The 20,243-nt window shown below is 34.3% G+C and overlaps 2 protein-coding genes and 1 non-coding gene across 3 annotated transcripts; all 3 read left to right on the forward strand.

Annotated features, from left to right (window-relative positions):
• The first annotated feature begins 614 nt into the window (after window positions 1-614).
• Window positions 615-3,521, forward strand: LOC145581546 (protein GAMETE CELL DEFECTIVE 1, mitochondrial-like). The gene is made up of 3 exons (XM_081638554.1): window positions 615-1,135; window positions 2,016-2,205; window positions 2,985-3,521. Exons 1-3 carry the CDS (start codon window positions 627-629, stop codon window positions 3,189-3,191), a joined length of 906 nt encoding a protein of 301 aa, XP_081494680.1. The 5' UTR covers window positions 615-626; the 3' UTR covers window positions 3,192-3,521.
• Window positions 3,522-5,453: 1,932 nt separating this feature from the next.
• LOC145582660 (small ribosomal subunit protein uS4y-like) lies at window positions 5,454-8,462 on the forward strand. Its single transcript, XM_081639647.1, has 3 exons — window positions 5,454-5,613; window positions 6,068-6,449; window positions 8,159-8,462. Exons 1-3 carry the CDS (start codon window positions 5,586-5,588, stop codon window positions 8,340-8,342), a joined length of 594 nt encoding a protein of 197 aa, XP_081495773.1. The 5' UTR covers window positions 5,454-5,585; the 3' UTR covers window positions 8,343-8,462.
• A 2,096-nt stretch (window positions 8,463-10,558) lies between these two features.
• Window positions 10,559-10,630, forward strand: TRNAT-UGU (transfer RNA threonine (anticodon UGU)). The gene has a single exon. It is a non-coding gene; the product is annotated as a tRNA-Thr (tRNA).
• The last annotated feature ends 9,613 nt before the right edge of the window (window positions 10,631-20,243 follow it).

Consider the following 20,243-nt stretch of genomic DNA (forward strand, 5'->3'; position numbering starts at 1 on the left):
AATAACCAGCACAGCTGCCACGGCCAACTCCACCTGATTGCCATATCACCACCACCACCACCATCACCATTTCCCTCAACCTCTCTCTACTCCAAAAATTGGCTAGGAGTCCCGTGAAACCAAAAGTGATGCAATTAAAAAAAAGTTGAGCAAGAATTAAAAACTCGCCAAAAATGCAACTTAAATATAATGGTTACCAAAAAAAGAAATTCCAAGAGAGTGAGGAATAGCTAAGTGGTTAAATTTTCTTACGGATTCCAAGAGAGGCCTTCAAATTATTTTTACTTATTTAAAAAAAAAAAAAGGTTCAGATCAGATAAGTTCAGATTAGATCATCGTTATATGTGTAATTTTTTATTGTAAAATATCTTTAATTTCGTAATGAAAAAAAATTATGAAAATTACATATTAATGAAATACACATTATTACGAATGAAAATCCCACTTGATATATTTTTTCGTTAAGATTATCATCGTTTTGATCAAATCAGATCAAATAAGTTCAAATAAGTAAAAATAAGGTAAATTAAACGGCCACACGTTGCAACACTAGTACTCTAAAGCAGAAATGGGCAGGGTATAAAATGACCCAAATTTGAGAATTGAAATCACCCAAACAAACCGAAATGCAGAGGCTTACAAAGTCCTCAACCATCACCACACTTCTCCGACAACTCCCCTTCTCTCTCCTCCATCACTGCCGCCATCTTTCCACTTCCTCCGGCAACAAAACCGACGAATGGAATGACGCCTGGGAAACTGCTTGGCTACCCGACGATCTCGCCGGCAAGAATACTCGCGCACCATGGGAGTCCGACGTCAACTTCGGCCTTATTCCCGACGCTGCTGACCCTGAGACGAAGGCGTTTGTCGAAGACATGAATGAAAACTGGGAGAACCGCCGTATGAACAGAGAGAAAGCTAAACAAGAGGAGGAAATGAAGAATAAGAAGAAGGAAGAGAATGGTGAAAATGGCGGGTTGTATAGTGTGGAGAATGTGCAGAAGGATTACAGGTTGAAGAAACAGAGGATTCATGCTGGGCTTTGGATGAAAGAGATTGAATTGATTGAAGAAGCTAAGTTGGGTGGTGGGTCTGCTGATGATATTGACAAGCTTCTTGATAGTTGTTCTGAGTGAGTTTTCTCTTTTCTCTATTTTTAGCTTTATTGTGTTTTCTCTTTGATTGGGAAAATCAAGTTTTTTGGGGTTTTGGTGATCTGGGGTTTGTAGTTTGTTTATGAATTTTTATGCATACCAGGTGTTTGTTTTTATGCCTGAGAGAACGCCTGCTTTAAAGTTTAGTGGTTTACTCTTGAACTTATGAAATGGATCAATTGGGCATCAAGATTGTTTGCTGTGATAATTTGGGAACTCTTGCTTGATGCTAGTATGTGTATGTTTGATTATTGGGTGTTTTTTTTGCTGCTGGGTGTGTGGGATGTGTTACTCGGACTCTTCATTTCTCTTGAAGTACTCATGTTGGATCCTCGATACTTTGACATGGGAATGGACACTTCCACAGTTCTTAGACTCTTGGACATGTACTTATGTCAATACAAGTACTCTGAGTATAGATATAATTGCTCATTTAATGCCTTTTTAGCTCTACAATTGGGTTTTTGTAGTTAAAAGGCTTACACCATACGATGTTTACCCTGGTAATTGGTTAAAGGGTCCATTGACAGCTTAAATTTTGGACAAGATAATGGATTTATGGGAGTTTTAGATTGAAGGCGAGTATTTAGGTCTTGGACAAAAATATATAAATATATATATGTTGCATTTTAATCTTAATTTAGGTTTAAGTAAGGAGATATTCTAGCTTCTGTAATTCATCATAAAGAAGAAAATTTCATGTTGTGCTTTATACTTCAATTTAGTCTATTCTAGATAGCATTTTCTATTATGTGAATCTTCTACTTATTATACTTTAACCTTGTACAATGCCTTTCCCCAGCATAACTAAAGGAAATATTTTAGAACCTGAATGTACTGAAACTGCTGCTGTTGTAGGATATTTGACTCTGCTAGCAATAATATGAATGACCCAAAAGTTCCCAGTACTTCTGAGTTTAAAAACAAGCCTGATGGTTGGGAATCAACGTCCAAATCTGAAGATGGCAATGTATGGGAGATGTCACAGAGAGAAGAGGACATCCTTTTGCAAGAATTTGAGCGTCGAATGGCATTTTGCAAATTTCAGGTGCGCATTTACATTTAGCAATGTATTAATTTATGATATTATTCAATAGCCAAAACTGTTCTCATAGTGTTCCTTGAGTGTATGGAGTACCGTCTTTTAGGAATAGAAACAGTTGATTATGAGAGAGATCAATCTGTACCAATGGTGCAGGTTAAGTGATGACCTTTTTTTTTTTTGTTTTGGGTGGGGGGGGGGGGGGGGGGTTATGCCCTGTATCCCTGTTGACCCTTTCGTATGTAGGCCTATAGTCATAAGGACATGTGAGTTCAGTGTATGTACTTCCTTCCTTGCAATTTTATGGGTTTATTGGTAACATCTCTGAAGGGAACCTGACATAATATAAATGGGAAAGTGGGAATTTTCTACATATACTAGGTGTATAAGTCTCATGGTCCATACTCCAACTACTTATGACTTTATAAGTGAATTTAGGTGCAATGACTTTTATGCAGCTCAATCAGTTGCATGTATGCCAATGATATTAACCTGCTTGACCACTTTGCTCATAAAATTTGATGGATAAAGGTGCTATCAAGCCTAAAAAGGTGTGAAAGATAGTTGAAAGATGTACGTTTTTTCACTTTATTGTCTCATTTTACAAGAACCATCTCCGATTGAACAAGGTTCCGTAATAATACATGCTTAACTTTATAAACTTAGGTTAAGTGAATTTTATATTCTTATTGATTCAGCCCTCTCTCCAAATTTCTGTTCTTCCTACTTTGCATGACTGTATTATGCCTAAGATTTATGGTGCCTGTTTGTATTAATATTTGCAGATAGCAAGTTTTATCAAGACACACATATTCAGCAGGAGAAGACCAATTGATGGGTGGAGATACATGATTGAGGTGATAGGACCTAATGCCAGAAAAGGTAAGGGTAGTGTCTCAAGGTTACCAGGCCTTGCAGATCCTGCAACTCAGCCCTTCACAGAAGATAGAACACCAAGAACTGGTGGCCGTCTCTCCCGTAAGCCCAGATAACGCCCCTCCAATCTTCATGAAGTGGGAGGTTGCCTTGATGACTACAGCTCTGATGTTCAAATTTAAAAGGATCATATGGATTTTTGGATTTGATTCTTGCGAGTACTAATAGGAGCCTTATAGCTATGAAAGCACCATCCTCTTCGGTAGTGTCTGCTGGTAGTCCTGAAATTGGGCTTTGTCATTCAGTCAAATGAAACACTCAAGTGATCTTCTCTGCTGGTTGATTTCCACAATGGATGCTTTCTTGCTTTTCCTGGCTATTTTATTGGCATGAACGAAGAATTTGTACTGTTTGATCAGGTTACCCGAAGGTTCTATTTTGGTGTATTTATGTTTACTGTGTATAATCTAGACACGGAAACTGTATTAGTGTAGTGGCATTTCAAGAGCAATAAAATCATAGGTGGTTTTATTATCTTCATTTAGCAATATACTGCAATTCGCAGGATAAGAATTAGCCCTGGTCTTTGAATGATGATGCTTCTGTAGGTTAACCTGGCCTTAGATAATGGGGAATGGTTATGAGATCTTGGAATGTGAGATCCCTTAGAAGAAAAGGTATCAATGAGACATTTTGGTGCCAGTCAACCACTCGTTGAATGTAAATTGCGCTTGTGGTAAAGTCTCAAAATGCCTAGGGTTTCATTGCAAAAAATAATAGCTTTTAGAAGGAAAGATTAACTTTTAACTAAAAGGTGTGTCCAAATGAAGATAGTTGGAAAGATTAACTTTTAACTATTGACATAAACCAATTAAATTTTGACATGTGGCATATAACCTACAAAAACAGGTCACTAACAAGTCAAGGTTAGTTAAAAGAAGATGACATACAAAGGTGGGATTGTCTCGTAATAATCAAAAGGTGGGGTTGTTATTGTCAGACCACGTAAAGGTGGAATTATTTATTTCCATTATTTATTGTCAGACCACGAAAGGGTGGGATTATTTATTGTCAGGTCACTAACAAGTCAAAGTCAGTTAAAAGAAGTGACGTTAAATTTGGAAGTTAAAAGTTAATCTTTCCAAGTATTTTCATTTGGACACACCTTTTAGTTTTATTACTTCACATGTGAAAAGTGTATGAATTGCTTGTATAATCTAAATATTAAAATCGTTTTGAAGTGGGTTCACTTTTTCTTTCTAAATTGGACATAAACAATTAACTAGAATGTTTGAAATTGCTTTATATGTGAGGTTTACAAGACTTATTGGTCTAAAATGGTTTGATAATCCACTCTATTTTCTTCACCTTATTTTTGCTGAATTGAAATTAGTTTTACAGAGTTGAAATTATTTTGCTAAACTTAATTATTTTTATTGGAGTGAAATTTAAAAAAAAAAAAAAAAAAAAAAAAAAAAAAAAGCGGTCATTTAAGGGAAGTGAGACACTTAGAGGGGATAAAACTTATTTGTACTCATTCTCTATTAAATCTGTTGATTAAAGTTACGGATTTGTAATGTGAAGAGAACAGGCCCTTAGAGTCCTGTTCTCTTCAGATTATTTTCAGTTCAGTTCAGCTCTAATAAGTTCAGTTCAGTTCTTAATTTCCTTCTCTCATAAAATATTCAATTTAGTTCAGCTCCAATAAGTTCAGTTCAGCTCAGCTCAGTTCAGTTCAGCTCAGCTCAGTTTAGTTCAGTCAGTTAGAACAGGCCCTAAGTCTATTTTTGGAATATGATATTTTTATGTATACACATTTAGGCTTTGTTTGGTATGATGTTAGCTAATTTTAGCTTATTGTATTAATTGGTTTGACTAGCTGATTTGACTAGTTGGTTGTAAATAACTGATTGTATAAAAGTGTTTAGTAAATAGCTATTTATTATTAGCCGTTTCAATGTACTTAATATCCAAAAGGCTAATTATTCAATAAGCTAATTTTAAAAAGTTTTATAAAGCTTCTTTCAAAAAAAAAAAAATAAAAATAAATAAATAAATAAATTTATAAAGTCAAAAAGTTCTAAAATAGTTTTTTTAGTCAAAAAGTTCTTTAATAATCTATTTACCAAACTTTCAAATTAGCTAATTTAAAATGGTCAAACCTCAAATAGTACTCATTAAACCAAAAACTGTTCAAAAAACCTTTTACCAAATAAGGCCATTTATCGACACAAAATGACTCCGTACAAACCGCTATTCGAGTAGACTTGATTCGTAACCTACCACAAACGAAACCCGCTTGATTATATGGTAACACAATTATGCAATTGATTTCATAGGTTTGGGCTGACCCTAAAAGTCGAAGAAGGATATCACATATTTATTCACAAAACAAGAACAACCCCTAAAAATCCAACAACAGCCCATCATAAACCATTAAACCCTTCTCTCCCTCTCACTTCCGCCGCAGCTTCAGCGCAAACCCAACACCTCGCCGTCGGTGAGCTACCATGGTGCACGTCGTCTACTATCGCAACTGTAATTTCTCCTCCCTTTTCCTTGTTTCCGATTTATGTTTTTATTTTTTTTCCCATTTTGTTTGAATTTCCTCCATTTTTATCTGTGTATTGTCTCTATTTTACTTTAAAATCATCCGGGAAATTTTAGATTAATTGATGAAAAACCCTTTTAGAGTTCGTGATTTTGTAATTTTTATCGATTCTTTTGCTAAAGTTTGCGCATTTTACTTGATATGAACATCTAGGGTTTATTATGTTAGTTAGGGTAATGGTTTGTCTATGTATACGAAATGTTGCAATTTGGTAGCTTTGAATTATTGTTAGGTTCGTTTAGTTTTCTGCAAATTAGGTTTAAAAAATTAGTGGGGTTTGTTAAATTTTAAATCTTTATACTTAGGTTGTGAGTTTTGGGACAAATTTAGTATATATGATTGAATTAGTAGTGATGTTTTGTGAACTGGGGTGATATGTAGATGGAAAGACATTTAAGAAGCCTCGTCGTCCTTATGAGAAGGAACGATTGGATGCTGAATTGAAGCTTGTAGGAGAGTATGGGCTTCGAAACAAGAGGGAGCTCTGGAGGGTTCAATATGTTTTGAGCCGTATCCGTAATGCCGCAAGGCATCTTCTTACCCTAGATGAGAAGAACCCTCGTCGTATCTTTGAGGGAGAAGCTCTTCTGAGGAGGATGAATAAGTACGGGCTTTTGGATGAAGGACAGAACAAGCTCGATTATGTGTTGGCTCTGACCGTTGAGAACTTCTTGGAGAGGCGTCTTCAGACCCTTGTCTTCAAGTCTGGTATGGCCAAGTCTATTCACCATGCTAGGGTGCTCATCAGGCAAAGACATATTAGGTATTTTATTAAGCCCTTGTTTACATTTTTATTGCAATTGAGGTTTGCCTGCTGCATTGCGATACTAGATGTTTTGAATATTTGAAATTCTGAAGATGTTAAGTGTGGGTTTCTCTCTGTTTTCATTTTGTAATGTGAGATGCTCATTATTGCTACGTATTGCTCATATACAAGTTTCATGAATAACGATTTTGTCACAGGAATGAGAATGGTGAGCCTTCTGATAAGTTGATCTAGTAGTGTTGGAAACATATGATATTGCTTAAACAAGTCTATGGTTTGTAGAGTAATATGATTTTATCCATTCATCTTGAGGTTTATGGCATCTGATTGAGTTAGCTAATGGTGATGTAAATTTGATCCTTTTCAAGTTGTATGAAGATGTTATCACTGTCTAAAGTGGTCTGTATTGATCGAATGAGCTTTTGGTCTCTAGTCTTTTGGCTGGATGTGGTGAATCTGTTAACTTCCATGGGGAGTAATGTGGCCAAATGGCTGATGTTATGCTTGTCAAATATATTAATTGTGAAAAGGAACTGGTTCTAAGAAGGAGAAATGATATAAAAAAAACCACGATTTCAATTTTATGCGATTGCAATGTTGATTGCGTGCACTAATGGTTGTGCACTGGGATTGATGAGCCAGCTGTGCTGCCATAATTTGCTGTTGAGGATTTGTGTTTTATATTGTGGGTTTTTTTTTTTAAGTTTTGTGATTGAGAAATCAGAATTGAGGTCTTCTTTTAGAATTGGTTCAATAAATGTCCTAGATTTTGCTATTTCACTTTCAAATTTCCTGAAGTTCTCTCTTGGATTAGTTATAAACACATCAAAACTTTCTGGTTACCCGTTTGTAATCTTGAGTTGTTATTGTGCAACTTATAAATAGAAAAGATTGACGTGTTTATCTTGGTTACTTGTGTTGGTTTGTGAGCAATATTTCCATATATCGATGACACATTGGTTAAAGCAATTTTGTTTATTTTGGCTGGTTTTAAGCATATTTGCAAGTGATCTCTTTGCTTGTAATCATATTGGCTACATACTTTCTCAACATAGCTGGCTATGTCTCAATTCTATTGTATTGGATTTCCATCACAAGGACTTCTTTTCATTATCAAATGGTTGTTACATAGTTTTTTTTTTTTTTTTTTTTTTTTTCTGAATTTGGTGTTTTCTGTACCTGTTCTTGTGTGAGACAGTCTACTTCTAGGAGGTCAAACAAGTTGTCTGTTTAGAACTATCTTTGCCTGAGCTTCTCAGCTCAATGTGAGCCAGGCCTCTAAGAGCCTTTAATGTGGGTCTTAACCATGCATGTTGATGCCTCATTTGTTTTTAAGACGTTATCAATAGAGGCTTTAGATTGTACATAGCTCTCATGCAGTTAGTTTTTCACCTTGATTGATAGAAGGTAAGGAAGGGAAGGGAAGGGAAATGAAGGGATGGAGTATCTTTTCATTTGGATAACAAATGAGGAAGGGAGTTGGAGGGGAGAGAAATGAAGGGATTACATTGTAAGAAATTGCTCGCCAATAATGGAGAGATTTGGAAGGAAACCTTATCATTCTCCCCTCCCCTCCCCTTCCCTTCCTTCCCCTTTTTTTTTATCCAAAAACACTCTGAATGACATATATAGTCTGTCATTTGAGAAATGTGATAGTCTTTTACTTGATAAAGTTATCTGATCTGCTTGTAATATTTTGATGTCAGGGTTGGGAGACAAGTGGTGAATGTTCCCTCTTTCATGGTAAGGGTCGACTCTCAGAAGCACATCGACTTTTCTCTCACTAGCCCCTTCGGAGGAGGCCGCCCAGGTAGAGTGAAGCGAAAGAACCAGAAGGCAGCAGCAAAGAAGGCAGCTGGTGGTGATGGTGACGAGGAAGATGAAGAGTGAGCTACATACCCAGTCCTTGGTAGTTTGTAGGCTTAAGATCCTTTGTTAGCACCTCTATTGAATATTGAAATATGGCACTATTTCCCCCAAGAGATCCTTCAATTTTTATGTTTCAGTTTATTGGCCTTGTTCCTTCACAATTTAGAAAGTTTTGAGTTCTTTTTGTTGTGGTTTAACTATTCAAATATGACAATATGTTCATTGTGTTCTTATGGACCCAATTGATCACCTTTATTAACTTATCCATAGCAATATAGCATCATGTGCTTTTTTTTTTTTTTCTTCCATTGACATTGCTCTTAATGCCTAGCTTATCTTTCTTCTGCCTACCGCAATGGTGCTGTTTGCCTCATCCCCTGTAAGTTGCAATGTTAAAATGGATATGTTGCTGTGCATTTTTATTTTTTTATCTTTTTTTTTAAATGGTGATGGGTATGAAGTTAAGAACTGTTTCTGATGCATTCAAATGAAGACTGGATGCAAAATTTAAACATCATTCTGTGGTTCTGCCATTAGGATGCAAATCTGGACTTGTGATTCTGGTTGTCTGAGCTCATAATTAGCATAAGCAAAACGGAACAGTGGAGGCATAAACCTGAATAGAGTAGAATAGTTGACAGATAACTGAGGACCATTGGATGATTTTGTGCTTGCACTCGAATTACAGGATGTATACAGCCTGAGTTGAGACACCAAATCCAAGTAGATTGTTCCGCTAAGTCGTCATATTATTGGTCCTTACCATCCATGTGAGATAGGTAGCCATGTAAAAGGATGGGTATTCAGTCTTTCAGATGAACGAACCACCGTTGGTGCTAATGCCCACACTACTCATTACTCAAGGCTTGCAGCTCTAGCCTGTTCGCGGGGATAAGGTGACAGAAATTATCATGGGACTAACCAAACTACTAGCAAAATGGGTCTTCTTGCTTTCTTTGATTTACCTCTCTCTCCGTTTGCCTGACTTATTAGAATCAATAATTCAATATTACCTTCTAGCTTATAGCCTTATACCCTGAGAAGTACAGTTCACTACTATGCATGACAAAGAGTCGCTACAGAAATGCTAGCAATACAATCATTCTTCCACGTCATATGTATTAGATAGCACATTTCATGTAGGTGCGTTTGCTATTGCTTAGTTTCAAATTATAACCAATATTCATAAACACTTGATATTTGGAAAATAGACGTTGAGACCTTAGCTACCTTGTAATATCTTTTTTTTGTTTTTTCCTTGAAATTTCACATATTTACATGTACCAACATTTTCAATTATATGGTTTTTCCCCAAATCCTCCAAAATCAATTATGTATGTTCGAAATTAAGGAAATGACCACCTCGACTTTGCTTCTAATTGAAAATATTGTAATCACCTTGATCTTAATCTCCCTTCAAATAAACGCCAAGGCTATAATTGAATACATTCCTTTACTCTTGATGTTGACAAATGACAATACACAACCAACCACTCCACACCTTTAAAGAGCAGTGCTTTGCAAGATGCTTTTTAAAGCGTTTTTTCAGAGACATCTAATAAAATTGGAACGATACAGAGATGCTTTTTGAAGCATTGTTATGCGGCTTACGCCTTACATGAGTTACATCTACTAGCCTGTCCTTTAAGTCTTTTTCCGTTATATGGCTTATGTGCTATTGGTCTTCTCATGAAATAGTGGGACCTTTAGACTTGGTGAACGTTTTCTTTAAATAAATATTAATAAAGCAACAACATTATTCACAACTAAACAAAAATAATTAAGCAACTAGCAACGTGTCTAGTCAAAATGATGCAACTATTAAGAAACGAAAGCAACTAAGAAGCTTTTTTAGGCATGTCAAGGATTGTTCCATGGACCATGGTTTACGTCCAATTGCATAGCCTAGTTAAGGAGTTCAGGAGATCGTAGAGTAAGCAAATCTGAGAGATTGTGTGCACTAGTAAGATCGCAAGGTCAAAAGCCACAACTGATTGCTCGCGTAATCCATGGTACTTTAAATGAACAAGTTCCTCGTCATACAACTCGTAAATTACGAGTAGCTATGTTCCTATGTCCGTAAATGACTCAATGCTACCTTCATACGTTCTTGCGTACAACTGATATCCATATATTTTCCTTTGTTGTTCTTTATGTTTAGACAAAAAGTTTATGTTGTCAATTTTGTACTTGTATTAATTAGTTTTTTGCCTTAGATGAATTATATACAGTGCTCTGCCCCTATAGCTCAGTGGTAGAGCGTCAGTCTTGTAAACTGAAGGTCTGTAGTTCGATCCTGCATGGGGGCATTCCTTTTGTATTTTACAGAAAATGTCCCCTTTTTTTTTTTTTTTTTTTTATAATGCATATATGCATAATTAATATAGTAAATGTTATTTCTGTTTAACTGTTTTGTTATGTTGGTGAAATGCATGAAATTCTGAAGCATATAAATGCAATCTATGAATTTCTTTCATTAATCCTAAATTAATAGTTACGATGTCAAATTTGAAAGTTCCTACACGTCCAAAACTAGTATATTTCAAGTCGATGGATTATGTTTTGAATTCAGCTTTTTGAACAACACAAAGTACCTTACTCGTATTCAATTTGATTAACAAATTTACTGTAATACATGGATTTATTTGTATGTTAGTTGGTTATTGATTGATTTTAGAAACAACGTTATTGGTTAATGATATCTACTAGTCGTCCAATTGTGTTGTTTTGTCCTTTTATATTGAATATAAATTATTTTTAATAAAATCTTACTTAGCTTTATGGTAATTACTTATTCATTTTCTTAGAAAAATATGAAGCAACCCGTTTAAAACTTTAAAAGTGCTTCATGAGCCACATTACATATGAAAACGATGTGTTCCCATGTCATTGTCATCCAAGCTGGCGGCATCACATAGCAATTAGATGATATTTTCAAGCATATTGTGTAGACCATAATCTTTCACTATAAATTGTCACTTGGAGCCACATCTTTTTTTAGAAACATATGATTTGGCACTATATCATTATTAGATGGAGAGGCCCAATGGCAGATAATTGTAAAGATGTGAATATTCATTAATATATAGATATTGGGGCTAGAGCACACATCTTTGTTAGGATTAGCTTTGTTATAGCCAAAAGAGCGGGTCTAGATTGTTTCTCGGCGTCCCACTAATTTTATGTAAATTTTTTGAGTTTACAGTATAATAAAATCCTCTTTTTATAATAATAATAATAATATGACGAAAAAAATAGACCTTGAAGTCTAGATCCAGGCTGGCGAGGGACCGTTAAATTATGTTATATTCGAAATTGATGTAGTGATGCTATCTAGTTTACATGTTAAAAACTTTTAGATATACTCCCTCCGTATTTAAATAAATGAAACGTTTTGACTTTACGGAGTTTTAAAAAGGTTAGTTGAATTTATTAAAAAAAAAAAAAAATTGGTAATGAGGTATAAACTTGAAGAGAGAAAAGAAAGTAAGGGGTTTTGTAGGGACCATTAGTTAATAAAATTTTAAAATATGATAAAATTTCATCTATATCATCACCTTTAGCTTGTTGCTTTTTATAGACAAAGTCTTGAGTCATATACATATTCTAAAATGTAAACAGGCCTTAATTGCAAACCCTTTTGGAATTTGAATCCAACAAGTGGTATGAATGGTCCTTAACATTTCAGTACAAAATGGACCACAGGTCCACAAATACAAGAGCCTACCATGAACATGTTACACATAATGGAGCAAATTTTGTTCCTTTTTTTGGTGGGAATATGAATACTTATTATTGATGAGATTGGTTGGTGGTAAATTCCAAAATGATAACGTTATTCATTTCGATAACCCCAATAAAAATGACAGTTTCCTCCTTTCCCTTACTTATTTTGTCCTAATTGTTACATACTAAATTAGCAAGCTAGGTAACAAGTTCAAATAGAATGAACTAAACGAAGGGCTACCACCACTTACAAAAAAAAAAAAAAAAAAAAAAAAAGGCAAAGGAGGTATGGCATTTGATCCAAATTAAAAGATGGACAAAGTTTTTAAATGATCTGATAAAGTTTTAGTGACAAATAAAATGATTAGTAGCCTAAAACTAGATTGAATAAAATCCTCTTGGACTCATGCATGAAAGTAGAGATGTGGTAAACAAATCGTTCAGATCATATATATTACTCCAGTTTATACGAAGTAATAAATAATACAATATTAGTCATCTCCACCAGCTCTATCAGGTCAAGTCAAACTTAAAACATAATACTTTGAGTATATATTTTTCATTTGATGATGAAATTATAAAAAACTATCTTAGATTGCACCTTACACCTGTCATATATAAGAATCTCTTATCCTTTCTTACATATACATATGCTCTCAAATTAAATAAAGTACCATTGATGAGTGATGTATTCCTTAGCTTGTTTGAGCTTTGAAGGATCCCAAAAAGAAAAGCAAAAGAATAATAAGTACATCTACATAGTCAAAATATGCATTCAAATTTGAAGGAGAAATGCGAATATTTGTGTACATGCAAGTAAATTAAAAAGTGACGAAATTATAAGCATTCTTTTATTGAAGATAGCTTATTCCTTTGACTGCTTTACACAACCCTGAAATAGTCGTAACTTGGTGAAAAAATAGGTTTTGTACGTACTAGTTGATACAAAGTCGTTGGGAAATAGCATCATCTTTAATTTGCCACTTTCTTTTGGATTAATATAGTGTCATGATCTAATTGATGTATGTGTGCATGAGCTATGAAATAATGTTTAGCTACTAAATTAGGTGTCGTTCTTTTATCTAATTACAAAATTAGGTTTAATTTGATCATATGTAGGTGTGATATCAACCTTGGATTGTTGGAAGTCTTGTCCAACTAATTAAGATCTCAATAATATAAACGTTAATTTATTTTGTTGCATGTTTGATGTTAAGTCGATACTCAAAAGAGACAGAGTGTGCATTTAGAAGACCAATAAGAATTCTCTTTTATTTAATAAATTTTTAAAAAAAAAAATTAAAAAAAAAAAAATTAAGTAAGAGCCACAGCATATAACGTTGCTTATGGTTTTAGTGTCAATACTTATCATGGTCAAGGTAAACTAAGCACAACTATAATTAATTTGTGTTCGTAACTGTGTACTAAACAATACAATTACCTTTAATCTATCCTTTATATATGCATGATAATACGTATTACTTTATACGAAGTATATACATATATTGTGGTACTAACCTGTTAAATTGTCTAAAAAGGCGTTTAATTATATTGATTCTTTTGTCATTGCTTAGACTTTAGTTCCATACTGATGCAGATTTTAATTGAAAGATTTGAGATCTTAAGTTTCAGTTAAGAAATACTAAGTAACATAAACTTTAAACCTTTTCAAGGTCAAAAATACACAAACACAATTTTATATAAAACTTTATGAAAATTCATCCATCAATCGTATTTTTTCATTAAACATCATCACGTAATATTTATAACTAAATAATTAGCCTAAAAATCGCTTTATAATGGAACTCAACCATGTTTGTATACGTTAATTAAGTTTTCAACGTAGATTATTTTGGTTTTACTTTTACCCAATGACGATTTGTCATGATGATATGATAGCACATTCGATCCTAGGGTATAATTCATTATACTTTACCAAACAAAGTTAAATCACCGTTATACTAAACCCCCACAAGATGATCTAAACTTAGACTTTATTTTAATATTTAATAGAAGAACTTCATATATTTTATCACCTATTTTTGGTTGAGATGAAAATAAAATCAAAACTATTATACACAAGAAAACAAACATGCATGCTTGTGTGCAGCTGATTGATGATCTACGCGACTATGCCTCTATATAATTTTCAATATTCCGATTCATGCCTTTTGCACAACATATATTTATAAAATATTTGGCAGCCCCTAACATTCATGCTTCAATTTCATTATTGATAAAAAATTATAAACTCTACTTTAATTGTACCATAAGCCTACAACATTCCTTTTTGACTATTACCATGGCATGATAACCAAAAAACATTCTCTCTACAAAAACATGTTTCATATTTGATTATAATGTGTTTTTTTTTTTTTTTTTTTTTTTTTTTGTAGAACAAATCTCATCACTATTTACGCTACTTTTATAACTTCCAAATCCCTTTTATGGTCTTTAAAAGGCTCTATGACACGTGTTAACAATTTTCCCGATACCCTGACACGGCAAGTTCCATATGAAGTACCTCCCTATGCATGTGTGTCTTATTGATATGATGCATGTAATTGTACTGCAAGTTAGTGTCATTATGTGTTGTTGTTTCCTCTATTTACTAGCTTGTTGCGCATATGAGGAAGGATGGCCTGAATCTAGTCTCGGGGATTTAGGCGTAGCATGGACGATCTGTGCTCATCTAGTGACATCTAGCTCACCTTACATACACAATATGCTTTGAAGAGTTGTAGCAATTAATCAAGATGAAGATTAAGAAATTTTATCTTTTGTTAGATTCTTATCTTAGGCATTTCGTTAGTTAATTTGTTTTAGGCCAAGGTTTCTAGAATATTTCATGTACTAGGGGTGGGAAACCAACAATAAAATAGATGTCTTTAATTTATGAAAATCTGATAATTGTGAGTTAGTTCCGAGTGAATCGAATTGATTTCTAATTGTTAATTTCTTCTTGTTTTGGTTGAAAAGCCCACAAATGACCTTAATGAGGCTAAAAAAAGACATTAAAACTCCCCTCAACATCTACCACCGTCTCTACCACAACGACCACCAGCCCTAAACCACAGCACCACCCTCACCTTCCACCAGCTCTGAACCCATCACCCCCTCCTTCCATTAGCCCAAAAACCCCTCACTCTAACCTGACTTGACTTTGATCATTTCAATGTAGCACAAATATAGGGTTATCATTGAGAGTTTTCAAAAAATTAAACACATTAAAAAAAATAAAATAAAAAAATAATTGCCCCCAAATGTTTGTTTCATTTTTTTTTCCTTATCTACATTAGCATTTAAAATTTGTCTCATATTATAAATGGAATAGTATAGGAGACTATTAATGCACTATCGCATATGCTCAAACCATTTTATTTAGTTTCACCACTTTTTCAATCTTATTAATTTCTAGACAACTAGAATTTAAAAAGTGACTTCAACCCACATATTGAAACAAACAAAAAAAAAATAGAGAAAGTACTACCTCTGTTAAGTACTTCCATCGTGTTTTAATAAGTGTTACAGTTTGATTTTTTTTCACTATTTACATAATGAGTTTGACTTGATTAATTTACTAATATATATAAAAAAAACAAATGCTATTATATAATACATTGTTGGATTCGTTATAACGTATACTTTCATAATATCAATTTTTCTACAATTTTATTAACATATAATTTAATAAATTGATGGTCAAAGTCGTGTTCTCGACATGCGTGTTAGTCAAACTGTAACACTTATTAAAACATGAAAAAAGTGTTAGTTGCAACTTTAGGGAGTAAAGCACACAACAACTCCCTAAACTTAGATAAAAGTTGCAGATCACTCACTAAACTTTCAAAAGTTGCAAATCACTTACTATAACCAGTTTTAACCTACAATAACGGGTAAATTACATGAACTCCCTAAACTTTATGACATAAAAATCAGAACTCTATAAACTTTCTGACATAAAATAAAATCAGGAACTCCCTAAAATATTAAAAGAGCTAATAATTAATATCATAATTAGGCACCAACACCACCACCAAAACCCACCCACCAGGGGAGAAGCCAGGGGGGGCTGGGGTGGGCCATGGCCTCCCCCTTGGCTCAAGATAAATACTTTCTCCGTTCTTTTATTATTGTACTACTTGCCTTTTTAAGAAGTTTCATAAATATTGCACCATTTCCTCTTTAAGAAAAAAATTATTTGTGTTCACACTACAAATACTCAACATACCCTTACTTTTTCACACTTACTTTTTAGTTTATCAATATGTCACATGGACAATTTTGTATTTTTACCTTTCTCTCTCTTACTTTTTTCCATTACCAAAATATTTGTACCCAACTCATATGGTGCAATAATAAAACAACGAATAAAGTATTAAATTTTGCTTATACTTGTTATAAGTTGTAGTGTAGAGGAGTTGGTTTTTCCCATATGATTTTGGACAAGAGGTCAGGAATCCAAACCTAGCAACTAACATTTTGTAGTTTTTTTTAATTTTATATTTTTATAGTAAATGTAATCAACAAACTCAATAGTAGTTGCGATTTGCGAAATTACACATACATAGATATGATCTTGGTCCCCCTCACTTAAAAATTCTACTTCTGCCACTGCCACCCACCCACCCTAATATGTAGCAACCACCAGCCCCACAACCACTCAAAAACCGACCAATTGCAACCTTGTAATCAGCCTCCACCAAACCCAAAATCGACCAACAACCTCTACCAAACCCAAAACCCGCAACCTCATAAACAACCTCCACCAAACCCAAAACTCGTAAACCCCCAAACTACCTCCGCAAAAAAAAAAAAAAAAAAAAAAAAAAAAAAAAAAAAAAACCCAACAATCTACACCAAAAACACCACCACCATGAACCATACCCATCCCATATCCACCACAATAAAAATAACCAACAACCTTACAATATGAACAAAAAAGATAAATATGACAAATTAATACCTTCTCATCATCCATTAGGATTTTATTTGGCCAAATTTGACCATAAAAACTCTAGATTTAGAGTTTTAATGGTCAAATTTGGCCATAAAAACCTCAAGAGTTTTAATGGATATGATGAAATAAAAAAAGAGAAGAGAGAGATAAGGGATTCGATGGAAAGGAGAATGGGAGGCGGCGGCGACTTTTAGCCAAGAAAGCGGCGGCGAGCTCCGGCAAAGTTTGCCGGAGAAAAAAATTACAGCTTTACTTAATGAAATTTTGCAAAGAGATCCAAAAACCTGGTTTGTTGGATTGAAGGTGAGAAAATAGGACAAAGAAATGGAGAAAAGAGGGAGTAATTTGAAGATGAGTTACAGTTTGTTGGATTGAGAGGAGAGAAGGAAGAAGCTTGTTTATGAGAAACCCACAATGGTGTTGGTTTTTTTTCTCTCCTGTGATGTATTGTCAGTTGGGAATCTTGAGATTAGATACTTTTATTAAAAAAAAAAAAAATCAAAAGTTTAGGGAGTTTACCTGGGGTAACCGGTTACCACCGGATTTTTCACCTCCGATGACCGGATGAGTGAGTAACTTGCAAGTTTTGTAAGTTTAGGGAGTGAACTGCAACATTTAGCTAAGTTTAGGAAGTGAGTGTGTAATTTACTCCAACTTTAGGCTATTATTTATGAAATATAAAATATTCCAAAGTTACAATTACGGAGTAATATATAACGAAGATAGTACTATATATACGTATTATCATAATGGACTATGGAGTGTTCGTAAAAGAAAAGAAATGGTCACATCGCCATGTAGGCCACGTTATCAATTACGGAGTACATGGTATATCACTCCGTATAAGTGATGACATTATTGACATAACGATATATCATGCAAATAGTAGGAGTGATAAAGAGTCATGCAATTTAGGTAATTGGCAAATTTGTGGGTACAATTATGTAACGAGTGCCCACTTCTTTTTGGGTGTATGCATTTAATTTATCTCACGTTGTTATTACTTATTAGCTGGATGATGATGGTAGTAGGAAAGACATATCATGCCTTATGATGTCATATCATATCATACATCATACATACATGGTGGTAGGGTTGCATTTTTTTTGCCTTTTCTTTTTTTTTTTCTTTTCTTTATTGATAATTATGGTTGAGATTTTTGTATGAAATAATCTTTTGTACTTCCTCCGTTACACATTATGTGCAACAAACCTTGTTGCACGTTTTCCAAGATAAAATTTTTTAGTAGGTAATTAACAAAGTGAAGGGTTTGTGATTAAAGGTAGGAGAGAGAAAGGGGGGAAATTAATCAACCACCACTACCACCTGCCATGCCTCTCTCCGACACCACCCACTAACAACAACATCCACCACCTAGCAGCAACATCTATCCACCACACATTCACCCATTCCTTGAAACCAACACTACCACCCTATCCCGTAACCACTCCCTCACCACCACCATGACCCGAAACCCCAACAGCCAAATTACACCAACACCGCAACTATAACCACCGTACCCAATCACCCAAAACTCACCCCAGCCAAATCGCACTAACACCGCAACCGTAACCCAATCACCACAACCAAGATCTGAAACCCCTACATAACACCACCCAAAACCAACTTCGCCCATTTCACAGCCACCATAAACCCAAATCAATTTTTAGGGTTTCAATTTAGAGGAGAATCGGCTGCTATAATAAGGGGAAAAGGAGCCGACAGCGACTTTGACAAGGGAAAAGGAGATCGGCGACTTGATCGGCGGTGGTTGTGAGAGAAAAAAAGAAGAAAGGGAAGCAATAACAAGGTTCGTGGTGGCTGAAGGATTTTTGGGAATTTCAGGCGGAGTAAGGTGGTGCTCAGGTGAATTCGGGGTTGGGGATGGGGAATGGGAATTTTAGGCTGGCTGTGGCTGTGAGAGAAGAGCGAGAAAAATAGTGGAGGTGGTGGTGGTGGCGACGACGATGGCTATGAGGGAGCTGAGGTGAGAGAAAACTTGGTGAACGGTGATGATGGTGGTGGATGTGATTGTGAGGGAGGAGAGAGATTGGGATTAGGGTAAATCATGAATGAATTAATGTAGGTTAATATCTTAATAACATATAATCTTATTCATTTAAGGTGTGTTATTGAAATTAAATAAGGGTAGATTGGTCATTTTACACAAAAATTTTTACCACAAATGGAAATATTTACTTTATTGCACATAATGTGTAACTTCCGTTTTTGAAAATTGTTGCACATAATATGTAATGGAGGAAATATAACAATAATAAAACTTCTTGTGGCCCCTTCGCATGGCCTAAAGGGAGAAAGGAGTCCGATTTACGAGTAGAATTGGTTAACAGATTTGGTTGGATTGGGTTTTGTATTTGGGTTGATTATAAATGATTGAAAATTCCTCATCCCATTTTAGTTACATTTGTTCACATTATCTTGATAGGAGTAAAGCTAATTTGGTTTAATTAAGGATATAAATCTAAATTATCTACGTAGTAATACAAGTGATTTGGAACAATCTCCATACCAGTTCCTTTTGCCAAATTTTACGGGAATTAAGAAAAAGGAGAAACAAGTACATAACGGGTAACAAAAAAAATGAGAAAAATACTTTAAAATTTGAGTGGACTTCCAATAATAAGTACATGTAAAATAATACTCTTTTCGTCCCTTAATTAGATACCTACTTCTCTCTATTATATGAGGAATAAATGCTAAAAGTAGAAATCTAATTAAGGGACAGAGGGAATACTCATGGAATACATGCATATGGATGAGGGCACAAAGTTTAAAGGAAAAATTAAATGAGGACAGTTTTGGTACTTCAAATAATAAAAACAAAGAAAATGAGGTTATTTTGGTCATTTTATAACAGCTCGTGAAATAAAAAGGAAAAACATAGTGGCAAATATTATGCTCGTTTTTATTTGTAAGAATATAACAGTTGTTAGTTGTCCAAAATGGCAAAATATCTCCAACGTCCAAAAATTTCCAAGTAATGTGCACAACTCACAAGAACAAGTACAACCAAAACCATTTTTTTTTTTTTTACACAACCAATTTAAATTAATACACATATTTTCCAATTCAAAACTCTGTATTGCTTATGCTACCTCATTTTTTTAGTTTATACCTTTTTCTTTTCACGCTTTGTTAATCACTATTTTATTACTTAATATCTTTAAATCTCGATATTTTAAAATTATAAAAAGTAGATTTCAATAAAATATATA

This window comes from Chenopodium album, chromosome 15, assembly GCF_948465745.1.
Source record: "Chenopodium album chromosome 15, dcCheAlbu1.1, whole genome shotgun sequence".
NCBI classification, from domain to species: domain Eukaryota; kingdom Viridiplantae; phylum Streptophyta; class Magnoliopsida; order Caryophyllales; family Amaranthaceae; genus Chenopodium; species Chenopodium album.

Coding starts and splice junctions, on each gene's coding strand:
- LOC145582660 (XM_081639647.1), top strand. CDS start 5,586: ATGGTGCACGTCGTCTACTATCGCAACT. Junction 5,614..6,067: donor CGTCGTCTACTATCGCAACT/GTAATTTCTCCT, acceptor GGTGATATGTAG/ATGGAAAGACATTTAAGAAG. Junction 6,450..8,158: donor ATCAGGCAAAGACATATTAG/GTATTTTATTAA, acceptor TTTTGATGTCAG/GGTTGGGAGACAAGTGGTGA.
- LOC145581546 (XM_081638554.1), top strand. CDS start 627: ATGCAGAGGCTTACAAAGTCCTCAACCATCACCACACTTCTCCGACAA. Junction 1,136..2,015: donor CTTCTTGATAGTTGTTCTGA/GTGAGTTTTCTC, acceptor CTGCTGTTGTAG/GATATTTGACTCTGCTAGCA. Junction 2,206..2,984: donor TGGCATTTTGCAAATTTCAG/GTGCGCATTTAC, acceptor TAATATTTGCAG/ATAGCAAGTTTTATCAAGAC.